At 39.4% G+C, this 19038-nt stretch overlaps 1 protein-coding gene across 1 annotated transcript in view; it reads right to left on the minus strand.

The window, feature by feature from the left end:
* Positions 1–19038, minus strand: part of MTHFD1L (methylenetetrahydrofolate dehydrogenase (NADP+ dependent) 1 like) — a 146527-nt gene that overhangs the window by 80207 nt on the left and 47282 nt on the right. The window contains exons 19-20 of the mRNA XM_071435637.1: positions 13761–13829; positions 6349–6460 (exon numbers count right to left, since the gene is read on the minus strand). Coding sequence (XP_071291738.1) covers positions 6349–6460; positions 13761–13829 — 181 coding nt within the window. The remainder of the gene's footprint in view (positions 1–6348; positions 6461–13760; positions 13830–19038) is intronic.

The following is a 19038-nucleotide window of genomic DNA, read 5'->3' on the forward strand; positions in this document are numbered from 1 at the left end:
TCCCAATTGGCCATGGCAAGAGTTAAAAATCCTAGCTGGTTTCAAACTGGAGCTAAGTCAGTTTATGAAGGAGACCACTTGATATGCTTGTCAGATAAAGCAGAGAACTCAGCTAAAAGGCTGATGATTTATAATCACATGTTATTTTATTCCTGTAAATTTCCCCTTGCAATTCTGGCTATAAACAGCAGATTTGGGAACAAATATTTACAAATATGCTTTGTAGCAAGAAAAGACTAAGTGAATTTCCAACATGTTTTTTAGATTTTTTTTTTTAATGAAGAAGGTAAAATCTCACTACAAGACAGTCCATAATTTAGGAGGCTTTGTCTTCAAAATAGCACCACCTCCCTGCCTGGGAAAAACATAACTTTTTTATGCCAAGTGTGATATTTGTCAGACATAATTCAATAGTTCATGATCAATACCAACTTTTAGTTTTGAGTCCAGCTTTGCATAATTTATAGGATTTCAAATTAATTCAGCTCTGAAATACAGTGATATATGATAATGAAGTCAATGCTAGGATGCTTCCTTATACACAAAAACATTCAGGACAGCTCTCTTCTACTCAATCTTTCTTCTGAAAAGAATTATATTGCAATGTATGCTAAAGAGCAGAAGAAAAAAATTATAGAAAACTGCAGTGACAAGGTAGAGTCAGAACTTTCTTAAGGACTCTGAATGCACAAAAAGATAAGAAAAATCTGTTTCTCATTTCACATGATAATTAATAAATTATTTCAAGACTGTTTTAAGCACTAAAGCACAAATAGGTAAAATTTAAATCATTGTCACCTGATGTCCAGTTGCAGCAAGCCACAAGCAAGCATGATTTGCATCTAGATTATTTGTGACAAGGCAGTAAGTAAACTCAGCACCCAGGAACTCTGACTTCGTGCCAGTGAAGAAACACCCATTGCACTACATCTCATCTCTGAAGACTTTCCCGCTTACTGGCAAGAAAATTTGCTAAGATTTTAAAAGCATGATTTTTTTTCCCCCACTTTACAACAAGTGAAAGCAATTGGGTTTACTTTTACCTCAGCAGCTGTGAGGAAAGTAATAAAAAGGGCAGCCTGGATGTGAATGGCACCACCACTCACAAGTGAAGGGCACAGATTCACAGATCTTCTGGCAGTAATGGCACCTTATTTTGCAGTTTGTGGTACCACTGAGACTTGTATTATTAGACCATGACTTTAAGAGCCTCACAGCAATACCAGCTAACACAGTATCACCTTCCCTCCCCCCAGCCCACTGTCACAGCTGTGCCCAGCACAGCTGCTCGAGCAGCTGCACTATGAATGGGGTCAGAGAAAGTACTGTAAAGTTCTGAACATCCTTCTTCTAGTTTGCAGTACACAAACTAGATCAGAGTACACAAACTAGGTCAGAGTAGGCAAGCAACAGCTACACTGATAACGCTCTCAACCACCCTGTACTATGAAACCTTAGCTTTGCTTTAACACTTTAACAAGAACAGCCACATTGTTCAGAGAGCAACATCCTGGAATGCAATCACACTAAATTTTGGGGTTTTTTGTGAAAGTAAGAGTGAAGAAGTCAGAGATTAAATAATGCAAGCTAGAAAGATGTTGGGCAGATTCTTAAAAATTAAAGCTTTCTGGAGGGTCACTGCATGGAATCCTCTTCTAATGATATCAAGCAAAAAAATATTAAAAATAAATCCTTGAACTTGACATTAAAATGTAATAATATCACATTACTAGTGGCGCCAAGAGAAGTTTAGCCAAAGTATTTGGGCTTTATTTCCTTTTTTGGAAAAAGAGTACACAAAAAAATGGATTGAAGTATCTTATGACATTAAAAAAGAAATCTACTGAAGATTATTCACTTAGTGTATTAAACATATACAGTTTTTATAAGGTGCTTTATAAACTTGTTGAACAATGTCTGCTCTGAGAGTATGTAAAATGGATAGCCTTTGAAATAAAACTTTGTATGGACTGAGATACTTAAAACAGCTAGCATCATTAGCTTACTCTAACCAACAGAGTACCAACACAATAAAAAGAGTCAATTACTTGGCCTATAAAAATTTACTGTGTCTACAAATTCTTTCCAATTAAATCAAGTGTACCAACTAAAGAAAGGAATAGAAAGTGGACTTTTCTTAAGTCAGCAACAGTTTGCAATAATTCCCCTCTTGTCACCTGATAAAAAACACCAGGACAAAGTTGCCCAGAGCATGCTCTCAGCATCAAATGTGATATGCTTCTCGAGAGTAGCAAAGAAAACAATCAACAACCACAAAGACCAAACCTGAAAAACAAACTTGAGAAGAACTTTGCTTTGGGATTCCAAGGATCTGCTCGTGCTTCGCTTGTCTTCTGATTTACAATAAACCCTCTCTTCAGCTGAACACGAAGGGATGAAAGAGATGGAGAGGGCAACCTGTTGAGTTGTATAGCGCAATAATTTCTGACAGCTCAGGAAAAGCCCCGAGTTCAGAGAGCCACAAACCCTACGGTTTGTAGGGTGTGATGATAGGCACATTCACTGTGCCTCAGTGTGGGTGCTCCCCATGCAGGAATTGCCTGCAGCCCTCCTCAGTGGGCCACTCCTGCTCTCAGCAGGGCCAGGGGGAGTGGTGTTTCCCAGCAGGGAAACACCAAGAGGCTGAGAGGACAAACAAGTGCAAACCAGGCAGTGGCAGCTACAGCATGGCACTTAAAGTTAAGGAGCAAAACGCATACCAAGAACTCACAATTTAAACAAAAAGGCTGAATTATTGGCACATAGCAACAAGGCTCAGGAAAGAGAGAAAGGAAAAGATGAGCTAAAAGGCATAAGCTATTTAAACCTAATGAAGACCTGTGATTCACTTGGATAGCTGAAACTGAAGCAGGGAATGCCTTCAGTTAGGGAGAGTTCACAACAGGACTCAATGGTTAAACGTCATTTATATTTTCTTTAAAGCAGACTGCCTACATCACTGTTACCTGACACTACTCAAAAGGCACAGCACGATGCCATTCCAGCTGAAAGGCAAGCAGAGAAACAGGCAATGCAGGGTAGAGAGAAAAAGTAAGGTTTAAAAATAAATTTTAAAAGAACGCTTTGAGAGTGTTTCTTTTTTTCTTTTTTTTTTTCCCCTTGGCCGTGGCACATGGTCACACAAGTAATTGGATCTACACAACAGATTGGTTTCTCACTGCTGGCTGTCCCAGCTCACCCTCTCCTGCACCAGCTCTGGTGTTTTTGTGACTCTGGGCTGAACTGCTTCTGTGTTAAGTCAGCAGAAACCTAAGCCAACAAAAAAGGCAATAGGTTTCTGCTGGGATGTCATGCAAAAGCAGGCTGAGAAAGGAGACAGGCTTAGCTGCCCTGCCAATGCAGGCTCAGTCTGGTCAGCTAGTGCATCCACAGTAGCTTTACTGGCACTTGAAATCTCCAAATGAAGCTTTAATACTATAAATATTTATTTCAGGAAAAACACCATCTTATGCGGCATTATCTCATCTTCCCCCTGTCACACAAAGCTGTTTGCCCAGACACTGTCTGTTGAGGGGGAAGGAAAGGCTTTTTTTTGTTGTAGCTGTTTTCAATCGAGACCAAGTCTCCAGCTCAGCTTGTCACATGGCTCTGGGAACAGGTGTGCTGGTGAAACAGAGGGGCTGCAAAGGACTGGAAACAGGCAGCTGCAGGAAGGAGGGTGCTCAAACCAGGACAGAGAGTTAGAAAAGTCTGTGTTTGTAAAACTGTGCTGCAAATTCAAGCCATGCTATTCTCCTTAGTACTGTCCACACACTTAACAATTCTGCTCTAAAATAAATATGGTGTAAGTGGAAAAAAAAGAATTAATAAGAAATAGATATAAACACTAAATATATAAAACAAATATATGAATTATATATTTTCTATATCATCATCCCATCTCACAGTGAGTGAGCTAGTGTATGTACATTAAGATATTGATTCTACTATTCAGGAAATTAATTTAATTGCTGAATACGTCACACATTTCTAATGTTCCTGCTTTGGATGCAGCTGAGAGTAATCTCATAGCCTGTGGTCCCTCAAATGTCTCTCCCAGCCACATGGTTCTGCAAGATACCTTACTCTACTCCTAGCACCTTTTGAATTCTTTCCTGAGCTTATACAACTAAGCGACATGGCAGGGCTGTAATCACTCATACAAGATTTAATGAGTTCCAGAGCTAATGCATGAGAACGCTCCCAAAACAGAAATGTGGAACAGGGAAAACTTCTACTTTTAGCAGGAGTGAATAAACTTACTCAGCTACTTCCCTAACTGCAGCATAGCTGTCCTGCACCCTGGCTGTCTGAATTAACTAGAGGATCAGCTTTCCCCTTGGAATTTCAATGGCCACAGAAGGCTCAGGCAAACTCCTGTGAGCAGGAATGCAGTGGATTTTCTTGCTACCTGCTTTGCTGTGCAGATTCACAAGCACTGTGCCCTCCATCTGTATGGATGCCACCTCAGTGTGGACTGGTGAGCACTTTGGAGCTGTCATTTTAGATTTCAGTTGTGTAGGGTAGGACAGGACAGTATTTAATAAACCAGTGTTGTCTCTGCCCAAGTGCTCTGACTAGTTACCAGAAAAAAATGTGTTTTTTTAAACCATAAAGCTTATGGTAATTACAACCATTAGAACCAATATTTACACTTGTGACTTCCTGAAAAGTTTATTTAAGTAGGCCACTCTAAAAACTATTGCTTTTAATATTCTAACAAAGGACCACAAATCATGCTGAAGTTCCTGGCTCTGCAGAGCAAAGGCTGATGGCAGTCTTATTCTGAAGCCAGTTTCATGGGGATTTGTGTTCTGTGGAATAGAATCTGAACAAGAGCCTTTAGCTGGCAACACACAAAGGTTTTCCTATATTGAAGCTACGCTGCTTTGTCTCCCAGCAGAGAAACTGGAGCCAAAGACAAACAAAGCAGAAAAGAGCGTTAAAGACAAACAGGTGGATAAGACTGAAAAAAGCACAAGAAATACAAGGACATGATCTCTGTGCCTGAGGGACACACTCAATGGAAGGGAATCCAAATCTAAGGCAATACATTTTGGACTCTGAAACCCGGATCAAGACTCAAGACTGTTGCCAGCATCCCTTCATTCAATTGATACACAACCAACTCCTCACTTGAAAAGATTGCACACTACAGAAACAGTCACTTCACATGGCTTATGAAAAATGTTAGCTACCCTAAATTCTTTTGCTCTTCATTCCACAAAGCCATATAACAATGAACATGGCCCAATGAAACAGGAATTCAACTGTCATTGAATAAATGTATTCAGAATGCAAAATGTTCCTCTTTGAATGGATGTTTGATTAATAGAGGGAAATAAACAGACCTTTAAGCTGTACAACACTGTAAAAAACAATCCTTTCCTGTACGTAGGTATGACATAAGCATATACATGCATGTTTCTCTACTAGTTTAAGGGGACTAGCATAATAAACCTCATTTTTCACATTGCTGCATCTTTTCAAGAGCATTTTTCCACAGATACTCAAACCTGTTCCACAGGTACTAAAACTTCAGCTTTAGGATTAATGTAACCCAACCTGGGTGTTCAGGACTCAGAAAAGAATGGCTGCAGCAGTGCAAAGGCATCACCAGTGAAGGGGCTGCAATGCCCCCTTTTATTTAATTAATTCTAAGGTTTAAACACTCGCAACAATTTTTATAAAAGCTAGTTCATTGTTCAGCTACAAGTTTATTTTGCCTGCAACTGTAAGCTCTTTGTGTCTATTGTTGCTCGTGAAGGCTGAATTCCCAATATAAAAAGAGTCAGCCCACTCAAATGCTTTCATGGGAACATAAGGGCCTCACAGTGAGGTTTGACAATGCAGCTGGACCAACCGAATGGCTCACAGCCACCAAAATGAGGCAGAGTCAATCTTTTCTCTACCTTGCCTCTGCACTGGCTCAGGGACACCTGACCTCTGATTTGGCTGAGTTTACTGAACTGGTAGAGAAATAATTCATCAGGAAAAAAAGAATGGTTTCTGTTGGTTTATCAAGTGAGGCCAGATGAATGCTAATAGAATGAACAACAGGACACCTCTTTCAATGCAATCCAGTCATTTGACTGGTTCAGCCACCTTGTGCAGTGAACAGGTCACTTGTGAGTCAAACATGGTGACAGGACCACAGTGACGGGACTTGAGACAAAAGGCACGTAAGAGAAGCGGTTTTGTCTTATTACACATTAACTTTAAGATTATTTTATACTGATATTAATAATGAAATAGCATTCTTACCTTTAATTGCTAATTTTTCCATTCATCTGCATCATTGCCAATTTACTAACAGATCATAATACAATAAAACGAATATTTACTTACCTACAAATCCTTTCTCTCCAACTAATTTAAGAGCAATTTTATCTGCCAAAACAGAAGAATTTCCATGTGCAATGTTAGCAAAAGGTCCAGCGTGGACAAACACTGGTGTTCCCTGGATGATAAAAAAAATATATGTAAGTAATTCAATGTATAGAATTATGGTTTAACTCCATCCCCCATCCAGTAACTAAGCCCCACACAGCTGATTACTCACTCCTCTATCAGTGGGATGGGGGAGCAAATCAGAAGGGTTAAAGTCAGAATACTCATGGCTTGAGATAAAGCCAATTTAAAAGGTAAAGAAAAGACTGCACACACACGACCAAAGAAAAACAAGGAATTCATTCCTGCTTCCCATGGGCAGGTAGGTGTTCAGCCCAGGAAAGCATGTGTAATTATGTGTAATTGTTACTTGGGAAGACAAATGCCATCACTCCAAATGTCCCCCCTTCCTCCTTCTTCCCACAGCTTTGTATGCTCAGCACGATGCCACATGGTTGGGAATACCCAGTTGGGGTCAGCTGTGTCTGACTGTGTCCCCTCCCAATGTCTTGCCTACCCCACAGCCTGCTTGATGGTGGGGTGAGAGGCAGAAAAGGCCTTGACTCTGTGCAAGCCCTGCTCAGCAATTACAAAAACATTCCTGTGTTACCAACACTGTCTCCAGCAGAATCCAAAACACAGCCCTGGACTAGCTGATGTGAAGATAACTAACCCTATCTCAGGCCAAACCAGCACATTATGTAAGCAACTCAATAATTTTTCAGACTTATCAAAGTCACAAATAAATCAAAGCACATATAGCAAGGAAATGCTATTAGACAATTTAGGGGAACATCTCAGGTACTTGAGACCTCATTTACCTGCTTCATTCCTAGAAAGGTAATAAACAGTAGTGCAAACCTACACAACTTCCTCACCCCACCTTGTACTAGTTCATGTTTCATATTTCCACAGCTCTAGTACTGTGGTGTGCTATTCTGGCACACATCCTGTTACAAGCACTAAGTGCAGCACTGCAGATACCCAAGGAAGAGCCCAGCTCCAGCCCTGTGTGCTCCTGTTTTCCTCACTGGCTGCAGCAGCCATTCCTGCACTGGCAGAGGAGCCAGCAGAAGCTATGAGGGACCAGAGTCAAGGGTTAAGGAGCTGGAGAGGGAGATGGCAAGGGACATGCTGGGGTGCAGTGGGGATACTGACACAATGGAAAACACATTCACTGCTGCTGGAAGCCCAGGTCTGCACTAGACACATACAGGGAAAACGGACAGAGTTGATTTTCCCTGTGTAAATACAAATACATGTGTCTATGTCTAATGGCATACTCCTTGTCTTTCCTTTCTCTGGTTTAGATGTTTAGATTGGTTTTCCAATCTAAACCAGAGAAAGGAGAGGCAAGGAGTAAGCAAATTAGCTATGTATATGAAATTTGTGAGGTAGAAAGCAGTTCTCGGCCTCCCTCTTATATTTTTGGCAGGGATCCAAAGGAAAGGAGAAATTAGAAAATAAGCATTCTCAGAAAGGGATTAGGATTAGGTGAGATAACATTAACTGCTGTTTTTTCTCTAAAACAGAATACACAATCAGACAGAAGAATGTCACTTCAGCTGTTCTACTACAAAATAATAAGGCAAACAAATACCCATTGTTGTGTTTATGCATCTTAAAGCACCCAGCTGGTTAAAGAAAAGGTAAGCAGACAATTTCACATTATTTCCATTGATGTCCTTCTCACATTCTGTACTAGGAGATACCGCCAGCCCTCAAAATTTCAGGCAGCCTACCAGGCAACCTCCTTCAAGTTTTGACCAGAAACACCAGTTAAGGAGGACAGAGTTCTATGGATCAGCTGCAGGGCACATCTAATAGTCCCCTGAACCACAGCTTGGAAACTATTAACCATAAAATACAAGTTGATTCTTCCTCCTCCCTTCCCCCATCCACCAGTGTCTTAAGGAAACAACCTACATAGGAAAATCTCTATTTCATTACTGTAATCTAAGTGGTGTTTTACAGAAAACATGGACATTTTAGTAATGATGACTAGAAATCATATACAAAAATGATATATCAACAAACAGCATCTCTTCTTACAGCTTCCTTTGAAGTAATAGCATATAATTAATTGTTTTGCTCAGAGGAAAGACAAGCAACTTTTTAGCCACTGCCACATGCACACACATGGGTGGGGGCTATTCTCCAGGAACAACATAATTAAGCTACAGCTCAGATAACTCTGCCTCGTACATGTCAGAGTAGAAAGGGGAGCCAAAAAAGTAAATGAAGGAGAAATCATGCCCTGTAACAAGAGAATTTATGTAGATCACTATAATCATAACATAGTGCTTACTATGGGTTAGCTTTTTTTCTTATTTTCTATCTGCTAATGGACACATACTGCAAAATCAACTGAGATTTTATACAGGTACATAAAAACTTAACATGAACTACAAGCGCCTTCAAAGCTTTTAATTTGGGCATCAGACTAATAGGTGCCACACAAAATATGTTATCCCTATCCCAAAGAGCTTGTAACATAAAAAATCAAATGCAAACAACTCTCACCAAACTAAGTTGAAGGTTTACTTCTACTTTAATCCACTATTTGGCATTCAAATAAGTCATAAGTAGGACTTATGAGTCAAATAAGTAGGACCACAAATTTCCAGCTACCAGACTCAGATCCATAAGGTTTATTCCAATTTGTCTTTTATTACTCAGAAAGACTAATTTTACTCTTCCAACCCCTAATTTCTTGTGGCAAGCAATCACAGGACTGGTCTTATGAGAGCCCAGAGCACACACTGGGCAGATGTGATGCACGACCCACAGCCACTGCCAGTGACTGGGCAGCCCAGCACACACTGCAGCACCCATGCAAAGAGAGGTGCCAGAAGGGTCTCCTCCCACATTCCCTGTGCTACTGTGCTTCCAAGAGTTCGTCCACACAACATGGATAGGAAGGGAATGTGGACTGCAGGATCCAAAATCCAGAATATTGGAAGTCAAGAGGCTCCCATGACTAACTTGAAATCCAAACATACTACTAAATCACTGGCATAGACAGATGCTCCCCTGGAGCTCTGAAATCCACCAGAAGGAAAGGAAGAGCAGTTGGAATGTTTTCTTACAAGAGCAATCCTGGAAGAAAAGTACAGTCTAGGTACTGAAGAGAGTGAACTCCAGCAGGACCTTGGGAGCCTCAGGCACACCATGGAACAGGGACAACAATGTCTTCTCAGGCCAGCTTTAGTGACTGTGCCAGTCCATCTGTCCCACTTATTTCTGCTACACTCTTAAACTATATGGATAACCCAACAGTGGCACAGGGATGCATTCTGCTGACTGCTTTCAGTACAGAAAACATTATTATCCAAGTTTCAGTAAAAGAAAATAAACCCTGAATGTCAATAAATATCTGAAGTTATCTGGCCGCTAGCAGGATGTTTATAATACTTATTACCATTCTTCTCTCATCTTTACTATGAGTGGCACTTCAAAAGTAACACAACAAACCACCCCAGAGCAGCCAGCCTGCAACTACAAAGGGCTGTCCCATAGAGCAGCTGCTCTGTTACGCGTGGTATAAATAAAGGCTGAACATTAAGGGATCAGTCGACAAGAGAACAAATCTGTCATGAGGAACAGAGATAAACACTATGAAATCATTATGTACATTCCAAACAAAGTAATCTCAATTCTACAGCACTGGATATAAGTAAGCTCCATCAAAGTTTGTGGTTATTGTAGATGGAGTGCTCCATGTCTCCCATTTTCAGATTTTTACTGTCATTCCTGCATATAAAACACTGTCAATCACTAACACTTCCAGGCAGAATTTCTGGTGTCAGAGTAGCAGGACTGTGACAGAAAGCAACCCACCACGAAACCTCTTTAAAAACCAGCAAATTAAACCACACATCAATTCACATATGAAAAAAAGCACTGACATAAGTTGCCAGTTCAGTTCCACGCAGGACTGACTTTTGGTAATTTTTGATTTATGACCTTCTAAGCCCCTTCTCCAGTGCATGCAGACATCCATATGAAGTTGGTGCAAATCTACTGAGCGTGTTGTTCTTCTCCCTTTTCACAGGCCCTTAGAAGCAACTCCCCAGACTTCCAAGGCTTAACACAATTCTCATCCACAGGCTTGTGGCCAGACCACAGAGGGGTGCAGCTGCACTGGCTACTTCTATCTGGCTACTCTCTCTGCAATGGCTCCTTCCAGTCACTGCTACCCACAGCCACTATGGCTTACAAATTATGTCAAATCAACTGTCAGTTGATTGTCAGTTGTCATCCAGAACTCCTGCTCTCCCTCATCCAGCAGTCTTTTTGCCATCCTCCAAAGTGATCTGGAAGATCTGCTTTGGTGAACAGTTTCGTGCCTAATTGCCAGACACGTCCATGGCACATTCTGAGCCGTATTTGTGTTCTCTGTAATCATATTATTCTGTTTTTCACCACCTATGTGCTGTAGGATTATTTCCAATTTTTCTGTTGTCAAATCATGGTGCTGTTGCTAAAGGTCCTTACACTTTTATGAAGATAAATCCCTTTCTCCCCAAAGGGATTAGGATTATGTTGCCCAATTACTGCTGGTAACCTCTTTGGAAACTTAAGATGCTAACTTTTGGATGCTACTTATTAGGTTTATTTCAAGTGTAATGTAGGCTTCCATTATCCTCATTTCTGATTTGCAATTCACACATTCATCAGAAAGATGATATTATCTATAGCAGAAGAAATACTACTACATCTACCACCCCAGGGTATACTAGGATAAGTTTGGCTTAAAATCTGCCATGCTAGAGGGCTCTAAACTCACAAGTGGAGCACTGGAGTACATTCAAGTGTGTGGGGCACAACATCCTCCTTGTTCCCCTCCTTTTTCTTTTTTAAACTGAAGCTATTGAAAGTAGCACCTCTTACAGTTATTCAGATGAAGAATTAAAAATAATGAAGAGAGCTCAAGAGCAGCAACAGCACAGGCAGTAGTAGAGTGGGCCACTGCATCCCTAGGAAGGTGAAGGGTGTCCTGGGGGGCATCAGGCACAGCATGGCCAGCCAGGCAAGGGAGGGATTGTCCTGCTCTGCTCTGAGCTGTAGCAGCCTCACCTGCTGGAGGCAGTTTTGGGTGCCAAAATGTAAAAAAAGACATTGAGCTGTTAGAGAGTGTCCAAAGGAGGGCCATGAAGATGATGAAGGGCCTTGAGGGGAAGTAATTTGAGGAGTGGCTGAGGTCACTTGGTCTGTTCAGCCTGGAGGAGACTGAGGGGAGACCTCACTGCAGTTACAACTTCCTTGTGAGGGGAAGAGGAGGGGCAGACACTGATCTCTTTTCTATGGTGACCAGTGATAGGGCCTGAAGCTGAGTCAGGGGAGGTTTATGTTGAATACTAGAAAAAGGTTCCTCACCCAGAGGGTGGATGGGCACTGGAACAGGCTTCCCAGGGAAGTGGTCACAGCACCAGCCTGACAGAGCTCTAGAAGTGTTTGTCTCAGGCTCATGGCATGGTTCTTGGGGTTGGTGCTGTGCAGGGCAAGGAGCTGGGCTTGGTGATCCTTGGGGGTCACTTCTAACTCAGCAGGCTCTGTGATTCTACATGAGAGCAATGACACAGCCCAAAAGGACGTCAGCCAAAGCACAGCACTATCTTGGAAAACATTTAGATAAACTGGGGATCTCCGTTACTTGATTAGGTGACTCATATTAGCCTGGAAGCCAGCAACTATCCAAAGGGTGACAAAAATTCATCTTTAAGACTCAAAGTGGAGGAGTGGAGCATGAAGCAGTCTTCTGAGCTGCTTTGGTCTGCTGTTTTAAAAAATAACTTTGTGAGAAGAATATGGGGCAAAATGAATCTTTGGGTAATGTGGTCAGGGCCCTGCTAACAAGCAACAGTGTTTGATGAAAGGTGGCAGATGTTTCAGCCATAGCATAGATTAGACTAGAAAAGAATACCACATAAAAGGCAGGAATTTTATTGCATAGAAATGTGAATATAAAGAAACGCAGGGAAAAAATAAATGCATGCATGTCCCAGAACCAAATGCCTATCGATCAAAAGAATCTCTTCTGACATTTATAATTGTCTTTCAGAACACTGCAACAAAACCAACAGATATGCAAAGTGCAAATAGAGTGACTAAACAGTCAGAATCAAAGCTACCTTGTCACTGGTGCTTAACACACACAATGTTATCTGAGTGGTGATTATAATACTGAGCTTTGGCCATGACATTCTCAATGCTATCTGACCTCCAGTTTCTGCTATTGGATGTTATATTAAAATTATCACACATATACATACATTCTTCAGACAGCCACATGAAAGAACAGGTTTCCTTTGCAGGGGCAAATAATTAAGATGGTTATAATAAAATAACATAGACTTAAATTCTGTTTTCCTAATATTCCCCGAGACTAGGAAGTTGTTCCCGTCCAAACTCAAAAGCAAAAAGTAGTTATCACTTCAACATGCTGTAGAAAATGAGACATTTTTATCAACTACTGATTGCACTGGTATCTTTCTGCATTCTTCAACTTTTCATCATATCAAGAATCATAGTGAAATACTCCAGCTATGTAATTTTGACGGTCAAATGAAAAAAAGATAGACACTGCTTTTTCTCCAAGTGCATTTTTTTCAAAGATGCTTCATTATTTTCTCATTTTTCTTTCTCCTTCTCCCCTTGAATGTTGCTCATCAGTTTCCCACCAAAACATCAATACCAGACTGCCCAGGCACGAAGTTAGCTTGCACTAATTCTACATTCTTTAAGCTTATGGAAGAAAGCTCACTAGGGTAGGTGTAAAACATCCCTCTCAGAGCCCATGAAAGCTTCATTTAGTCCATGAAGGCACTGTCGCAAGATAGGGTGGCTGGGAGCCATCTTTTGAAAATGCATAAACAGCTGAAAGGACCCTCCTGTGACTTTGAATGGCACAAACTGTAATACAGATTAGAACGGCCACAGCAAAGCACCTTTTCTCCACACAAAATGCTGGGCTGTGGGAATTGTCATGAGAACATACAAAGAAATACACAAAAAGGACACTTCCCCAGGAGAACAAGGTGGGAAATAGTAAATCTGTGACTTAGAAGATGAACCTCCCTCCCATTGTGCTCAGAAGCAGCTCAACAATGCACTGCAGCTTGTTTGCAACACTAGGTAAAATTATGACTATAGCCAGATCTCAAAAAAGGAAAAGCACAACAAAAATATATAAATACAGGTAGAGTTGAACAGTTAACATAAAGAAATGGATGTTTGCTAGAATGCCTTTATGGATCAGACCCTGGTTTGAATGTTGAAAGTCAAGCACAGCTGCTGAAGAGAAGCATGATCAGCACAGTATGGAATTTGAAAGTTGGAGAAGGGCAGGCATCATGAGCCATACTTACCTCTAATGTCTGCATTAGTGTGGGTTTAATTGCATCTTTCATCAAAACTGCCAAAGCACCAGTTACTCCCTAAAAGACAAGAGTCCACATTTTAAGGAAGTTAATTCTAAGGTGCAACATTTCCAAGTTATATTTATAGTTTAAAAATCCTTACAGTTCAAAGCAGTGTTGCAGTGATGCATAAAGAATTTATTTAAATATTACCTCAAGACTTCTAAAATTCTGTATTTACAGTGTGTCTAAAACAAAAATTATTTTATTCTGAATACACTTAAAAGGCAACAGGAAACTTCTTTGTCCTATTTTGTGGAAAGATCAGAAATGGAATTAAGTGATCAGCATGAGGATGTTCAAGGTAACAAAAGATGAAGTGCCAAAGGCCACTGAGACCTGAGAAAGCAAGAAGGCAACAGCTTGCTAAATCTACCTAAAGAAATGACAGATGTATTTCTTTAATGACATAATCTACAGAATAAATCAATAGCTAGCAACAACCAGAAAGAGTATTTTTCAAGACTTGTACAAATATATACATAACAGATACAGGAGGAAAGCAGCCACAGAGTTTACTAGGGTCAGATAAGAAATACATCACAAGGTTAAAAGTTAGAGGTACCTTACTGTGATGATGAGATCACAAAAGGAGTTGAGCAAACTCCTGAATTTTGGTTGCAAAAAACTTTACTCCTCCCTAAAAATTCTGTTGAAGTATAAATTTCACACTGACTGACCTTAAAAACCTTACAATATATAAAAGTCATAACAACCTCTACACCAATTTTCAATGCTCATTCTAGGGAAAAAAAGAAAAGGCTACAGAGTGTGCACATCACTATCAGATTTTATGAAGAGTGATATCTAGAAACCAACAGCATATGTTCAAATTTATTCTTGTATTACTTTGATTTTGAGATGATGGTTTTCGTTTTGAAAGAACTAGATCATGCTTCAAAAAAACCACAGTAATGTTATAAAAGGTGGCTCATACACTTGCCAGAGAAGAAGAAAAAATATATTCTTCCTTTTTACACTTGCAAAAAAGAAGAATATATTTTTGCATTGAAAAGAAACATGAAAATCAAACAAAAATCCTAGCTGCTGTAAATTGTTTAAACTGAAGATTAAAAAACATGGGTACAATATCCAAGTTGCCTATAAAGAGATGAGCAATAATATTCAAATAAAGAAAAGCAATAGAAATAGTGCCTTTATAATTCCCAACACAGCTTTTGTGAACTAACCCCAAATTTGAGAAATCTGCATGAAAATTTTGACGGCAACAGATAAGACATAAAAGTATGTGATGATTAAGTGCAGTATTTTATAAAATACAATTTTCCCCTTTCTGAGCATCACTTCTGAGCACAGACTTTAGAGGAAAAAGACACAGAATATTTGGCCTCAGATAAAACTGAATTGAAACCAAAACAGTAAAACTGGCTTCTACTGATGCATAGATCAGTAGTAGTGCAAGTGTTTCCTTGGAGGGCTGTGAAGCAGAGAGAGGGAAGGAAAAGATTTTTCTTTGCACTCTGCATCTTCCAATTTTTACAAAACCCAATGGATCCACAAAGATATGAGAAGCTGATAGGAAAACAGCATGGTTTTTCATCTTCTGAATTAGATTGCTGTTTCTTAAGATGTAGATTTTAGAAGCTAGGATTAAAATGCAAGGAAACATAAGCACTCCAGCTCTTTCAAAATGGTGAGACACCACCACCTCCATAAAAACAGCCTGGTGCTATGTTGTTTATAGACCCAAATACTCTCATTTCTAGAGGAAAAAAAAAAGCCAAATCCAAAACTTTACATCTGGTCTTTCAAGTGGTCAACAGCAGGAATAACTACCTGAGCAGCCACGGATCAGCCCTACTGGAAAGAAGGCCTGGGGGAAGAAGAAGTGAAAAATAAAATCAGGACATTTCTCACCTAGCCTCCTCCCCTGCTTGTTTTCTGATGTCTTCACCAATCTGATTAAAACAGTGAAGTAAAAAACCACTTCCTCTGCATTTGAACTTTTTGGGAGATATTACTTATGCATTATTTCAGAAATACTAGACACACCTTCTGGACACAACAACTCATTTTATCTGAAGCTGAAAGCAAAGAAAAAAGATGTAAATAGTCCAATAGGCATATCTTGTGCCTCCCATGGTTCTTAACCAGGTTTGGTGTCAATAGCATTCCTTAAAAGCTAAACAAACTCTTTTTAGGTTTTCATACCTGACACAACTGAGAATGAAGTTTTCATTTCTCTGTATACTCAATCCTCCAAGTATCTAATATACAATTCCTACAGCTCACTCCAAGTCCTGGATCTGATTCACAAAGCTGTTTAAGGAATCAAGTTCCTATTTCCAATTCAGAACAGGTAAACTTCTTATAAAAGAATTAGGGACTTTGACACTTGCACACCAATTAAGCTTGTGAGAGCCCAAAGATCATTAGATTCCCACTAACTCACTGTCAGAGGAAAGAAGCAGGGCTCTGAATCAATTGTATACAGATGTTCAACTTTTCTGGGTTCCTTCCTGGAATTGATCACAGGTATTCCTGAAAATAATGCTCCTTCCATCTATCCAGCAGCCATCAGGGCAGGTATGCTCCCCAGGACAGCACAGATCACAGAGCATAAAATAAATTATACACGACACAGGAAAGGCAAACTTAGATGAAAATCCAAAATACTTTCAAAGCAACTTCCAGTGGAGCAGTCTCTGAAGTCTATCAAGACTGGAAATGAAAGCCAACACCAGATGACAAGGAAAGTGATTGAAAGTAACTACTATGAAATGAATAAAGGCTACACAGACTGAAGGGCAGAGAAAAACCCTTTTCTTTAAAAGGAAAATAATGAAGTACTTGCAACTTCCCTTCAATTGAAACTATAGTCTCTAACAAAATAATAATACTTTCTATAATTTCATTCCTATAACAAAACTAAACCTTAAACCATAATGTGAGAAGAACTGCAACTCCTTTTGTTTGAAGTGAACACTGTACACAATGTTTCTGACGAACCAGAGAACAAAATCTCACTAGCTGACAGATCATTTACATAAGCAAATACGAAGCTATTTATTTTTTTCTTATGGTTCCAGAATTACTGAAAGCAAACAGTATGGCACAGTAAGTAAGCTGAGACAAAGTCTTATTTAAAAAAAAAAATAGTGACATATTTATTTAATATTTTTCATATCTGCTGAAATACTGATCTTGGTCATATATTCTGATTTAGCTTCACATAAAAATATGGTATGTGTCCATCAGAATTCTACCTCACTGTAAAAGCCAAAAAGCAATTAAGTCTTCAAAATACTGTACAATGAGCACCACATTTTGGCAAAGAGTTCAACATATTCCATTACAGAGGATAGACATTTAATCCATTACTCTTGTGGAAAGAGTCTTCTCAATTCATGAAATATTCAATTTATCTTTTTTCTATTATTCCTAGCCTGTCTCCGCATATGGTTTATATCTGCCAGTGTGTATGTTAGGTTTTACTATTGTATTATGATAAATATATTGCATATAAAGTCAAAATTAAGAGCAATTGTATTTTTGTGAAGTATTTTGTGTGTACATCTGGAAACAAATCACAGAGAAAGGTTTAGAGGTTTTGGTTCACATTGATTTCAAAAAACTAAAGACTACTGTCAAATATTTAAACTTGCATAAATTCAATCTGTGTAGGACATAAACATGAACCCCAGATTTTTTTTTTTTTTAAGATAGGTAGAAGTGACCCATTATTCAGGCTGTGTGGTATTTCTCATGATAAAAGTGCCTTTAAAGTTTCTTAGAACTATATGCAATTGCAGTTCTTTGGGCTAAAATGTTCCATGTCAATGGACGATGATAGATTCAAGCTTTTGAACTTGATTTTGTTTTACAAAAATAGAAGTCAAAATTATTGAACCTGGATTGAGAGCATTCTAGCATCTTGTAGAGTGTTCTCCCTTTGTTCAGCTGTCTTGAAATCTTCCCTTACTGAACTGTAGAGCTTTACCTCTTCACTGACCCTGACCTGAAAGAAGGACGGAAATTCAGGAGAAAAATTGCTTCACATCAAACCTCTTGATGTGTGTGAAAATTTTCCCAAGAAATAATCCTTGGATTATATCAACAGAGGCAGCACAAGCTGCAGGGGAAGAGGGGAAGAGTAGAGACTGGATTTAAAGTCTAGAAATGGTAGGTTTAGTTGCAAGCTACTCAAACAGACTGACCACCTGTGGGAAGAAACCAGCAAAGGAGACAAAATGCTGCATGAAAGAACAGAAATTTATCTTCTTCATGTATATGAATTATGACTTGTTATGGTTTTTGATTATACTTCTCCTGCTGTTGTTTCCAGAGGATTCAACTTTATACAGTAGACTTTCACCAGTGCAGTATGGTTTTTCATAAGATCTCTCCCCCTGTACAAAGTAAGCATTATTTAATTTGGAACAGAAATCATAGAGACCCCACTGCTAATTTCTTTTGACATTTTTTAATCCCAACACCACAGCATCTGACTTCTTCAGCAACATTAGTAAATCTTCAGAAATAAACAATTGCTCCTGTTTTTCAAAAGAGAAACCTGCACACACAAGAATCAAGCTCAAAAATATTCACCAATTTTGGATGCTCAACCTGAGACAACAGAAAATAATTTCTCCTGGTTCAAAGTTCTTGATGGAGTTTCACTCTTTCCATAAACTTCAGTTGTTAAGCTCCCTAGTATTAAACCAGACTGAGGAATGCCTAACTCCTTATGTACTGTAAGAATCAGTTTGTGTGGACAGAGCACCTCATGAACGTTTTGCTAAGAACAGAGGAATAGAGCTCTCCAAAGAGATGCTTTACATCCTTAACCATGAAATCATATTCCTCTTATTCCCATGGTTCTCATACTCATTTTTAACACACTGCACAACAAAAGAGGTAGGAGTTCCTGCACTTCCCAATCATGACATGCACCCAAGTCTTCCCTGTGCATGGTATGGAGAACTTCCAGAAGGAAAAGAATGCAGCAGCATAGCTGCAGATGCTCATAACACATGTCCTTCAGACTCTGATGACTTTTTCTTTCTGGGCAGGTTTTTTTGTTTCTTTTTTTTATAATACAAAACACTGCTTTAAAGAACAACTAGAAACATATGTTCAGTACAAGAAAAACTATCAAATGATTGAGACACTAAGCATAGGAAGTTTGTTTTAAAAAAAGCCAAAGAAAACTGAATTAGTAATAGACATTTTGCTGAGAACTACTTTCATTTTAGGGACATGGTGG

This window comes from Agelaius tricolor, unplaced genomic scaffold, assembly GCF_023055355.1.
Source record: "Agelaius tricolor isolate 1412-34295 unplaced genomic scaffold, bAgeTri1.0.p SCAF_1, whole genome shotgun sequence".
Taxonomy (NCBI): Eukaryota; Metazoa; Chordata; class Aves; order Passeriformes; family Icteridae; genus Agelaius; species Agelaius tricolor.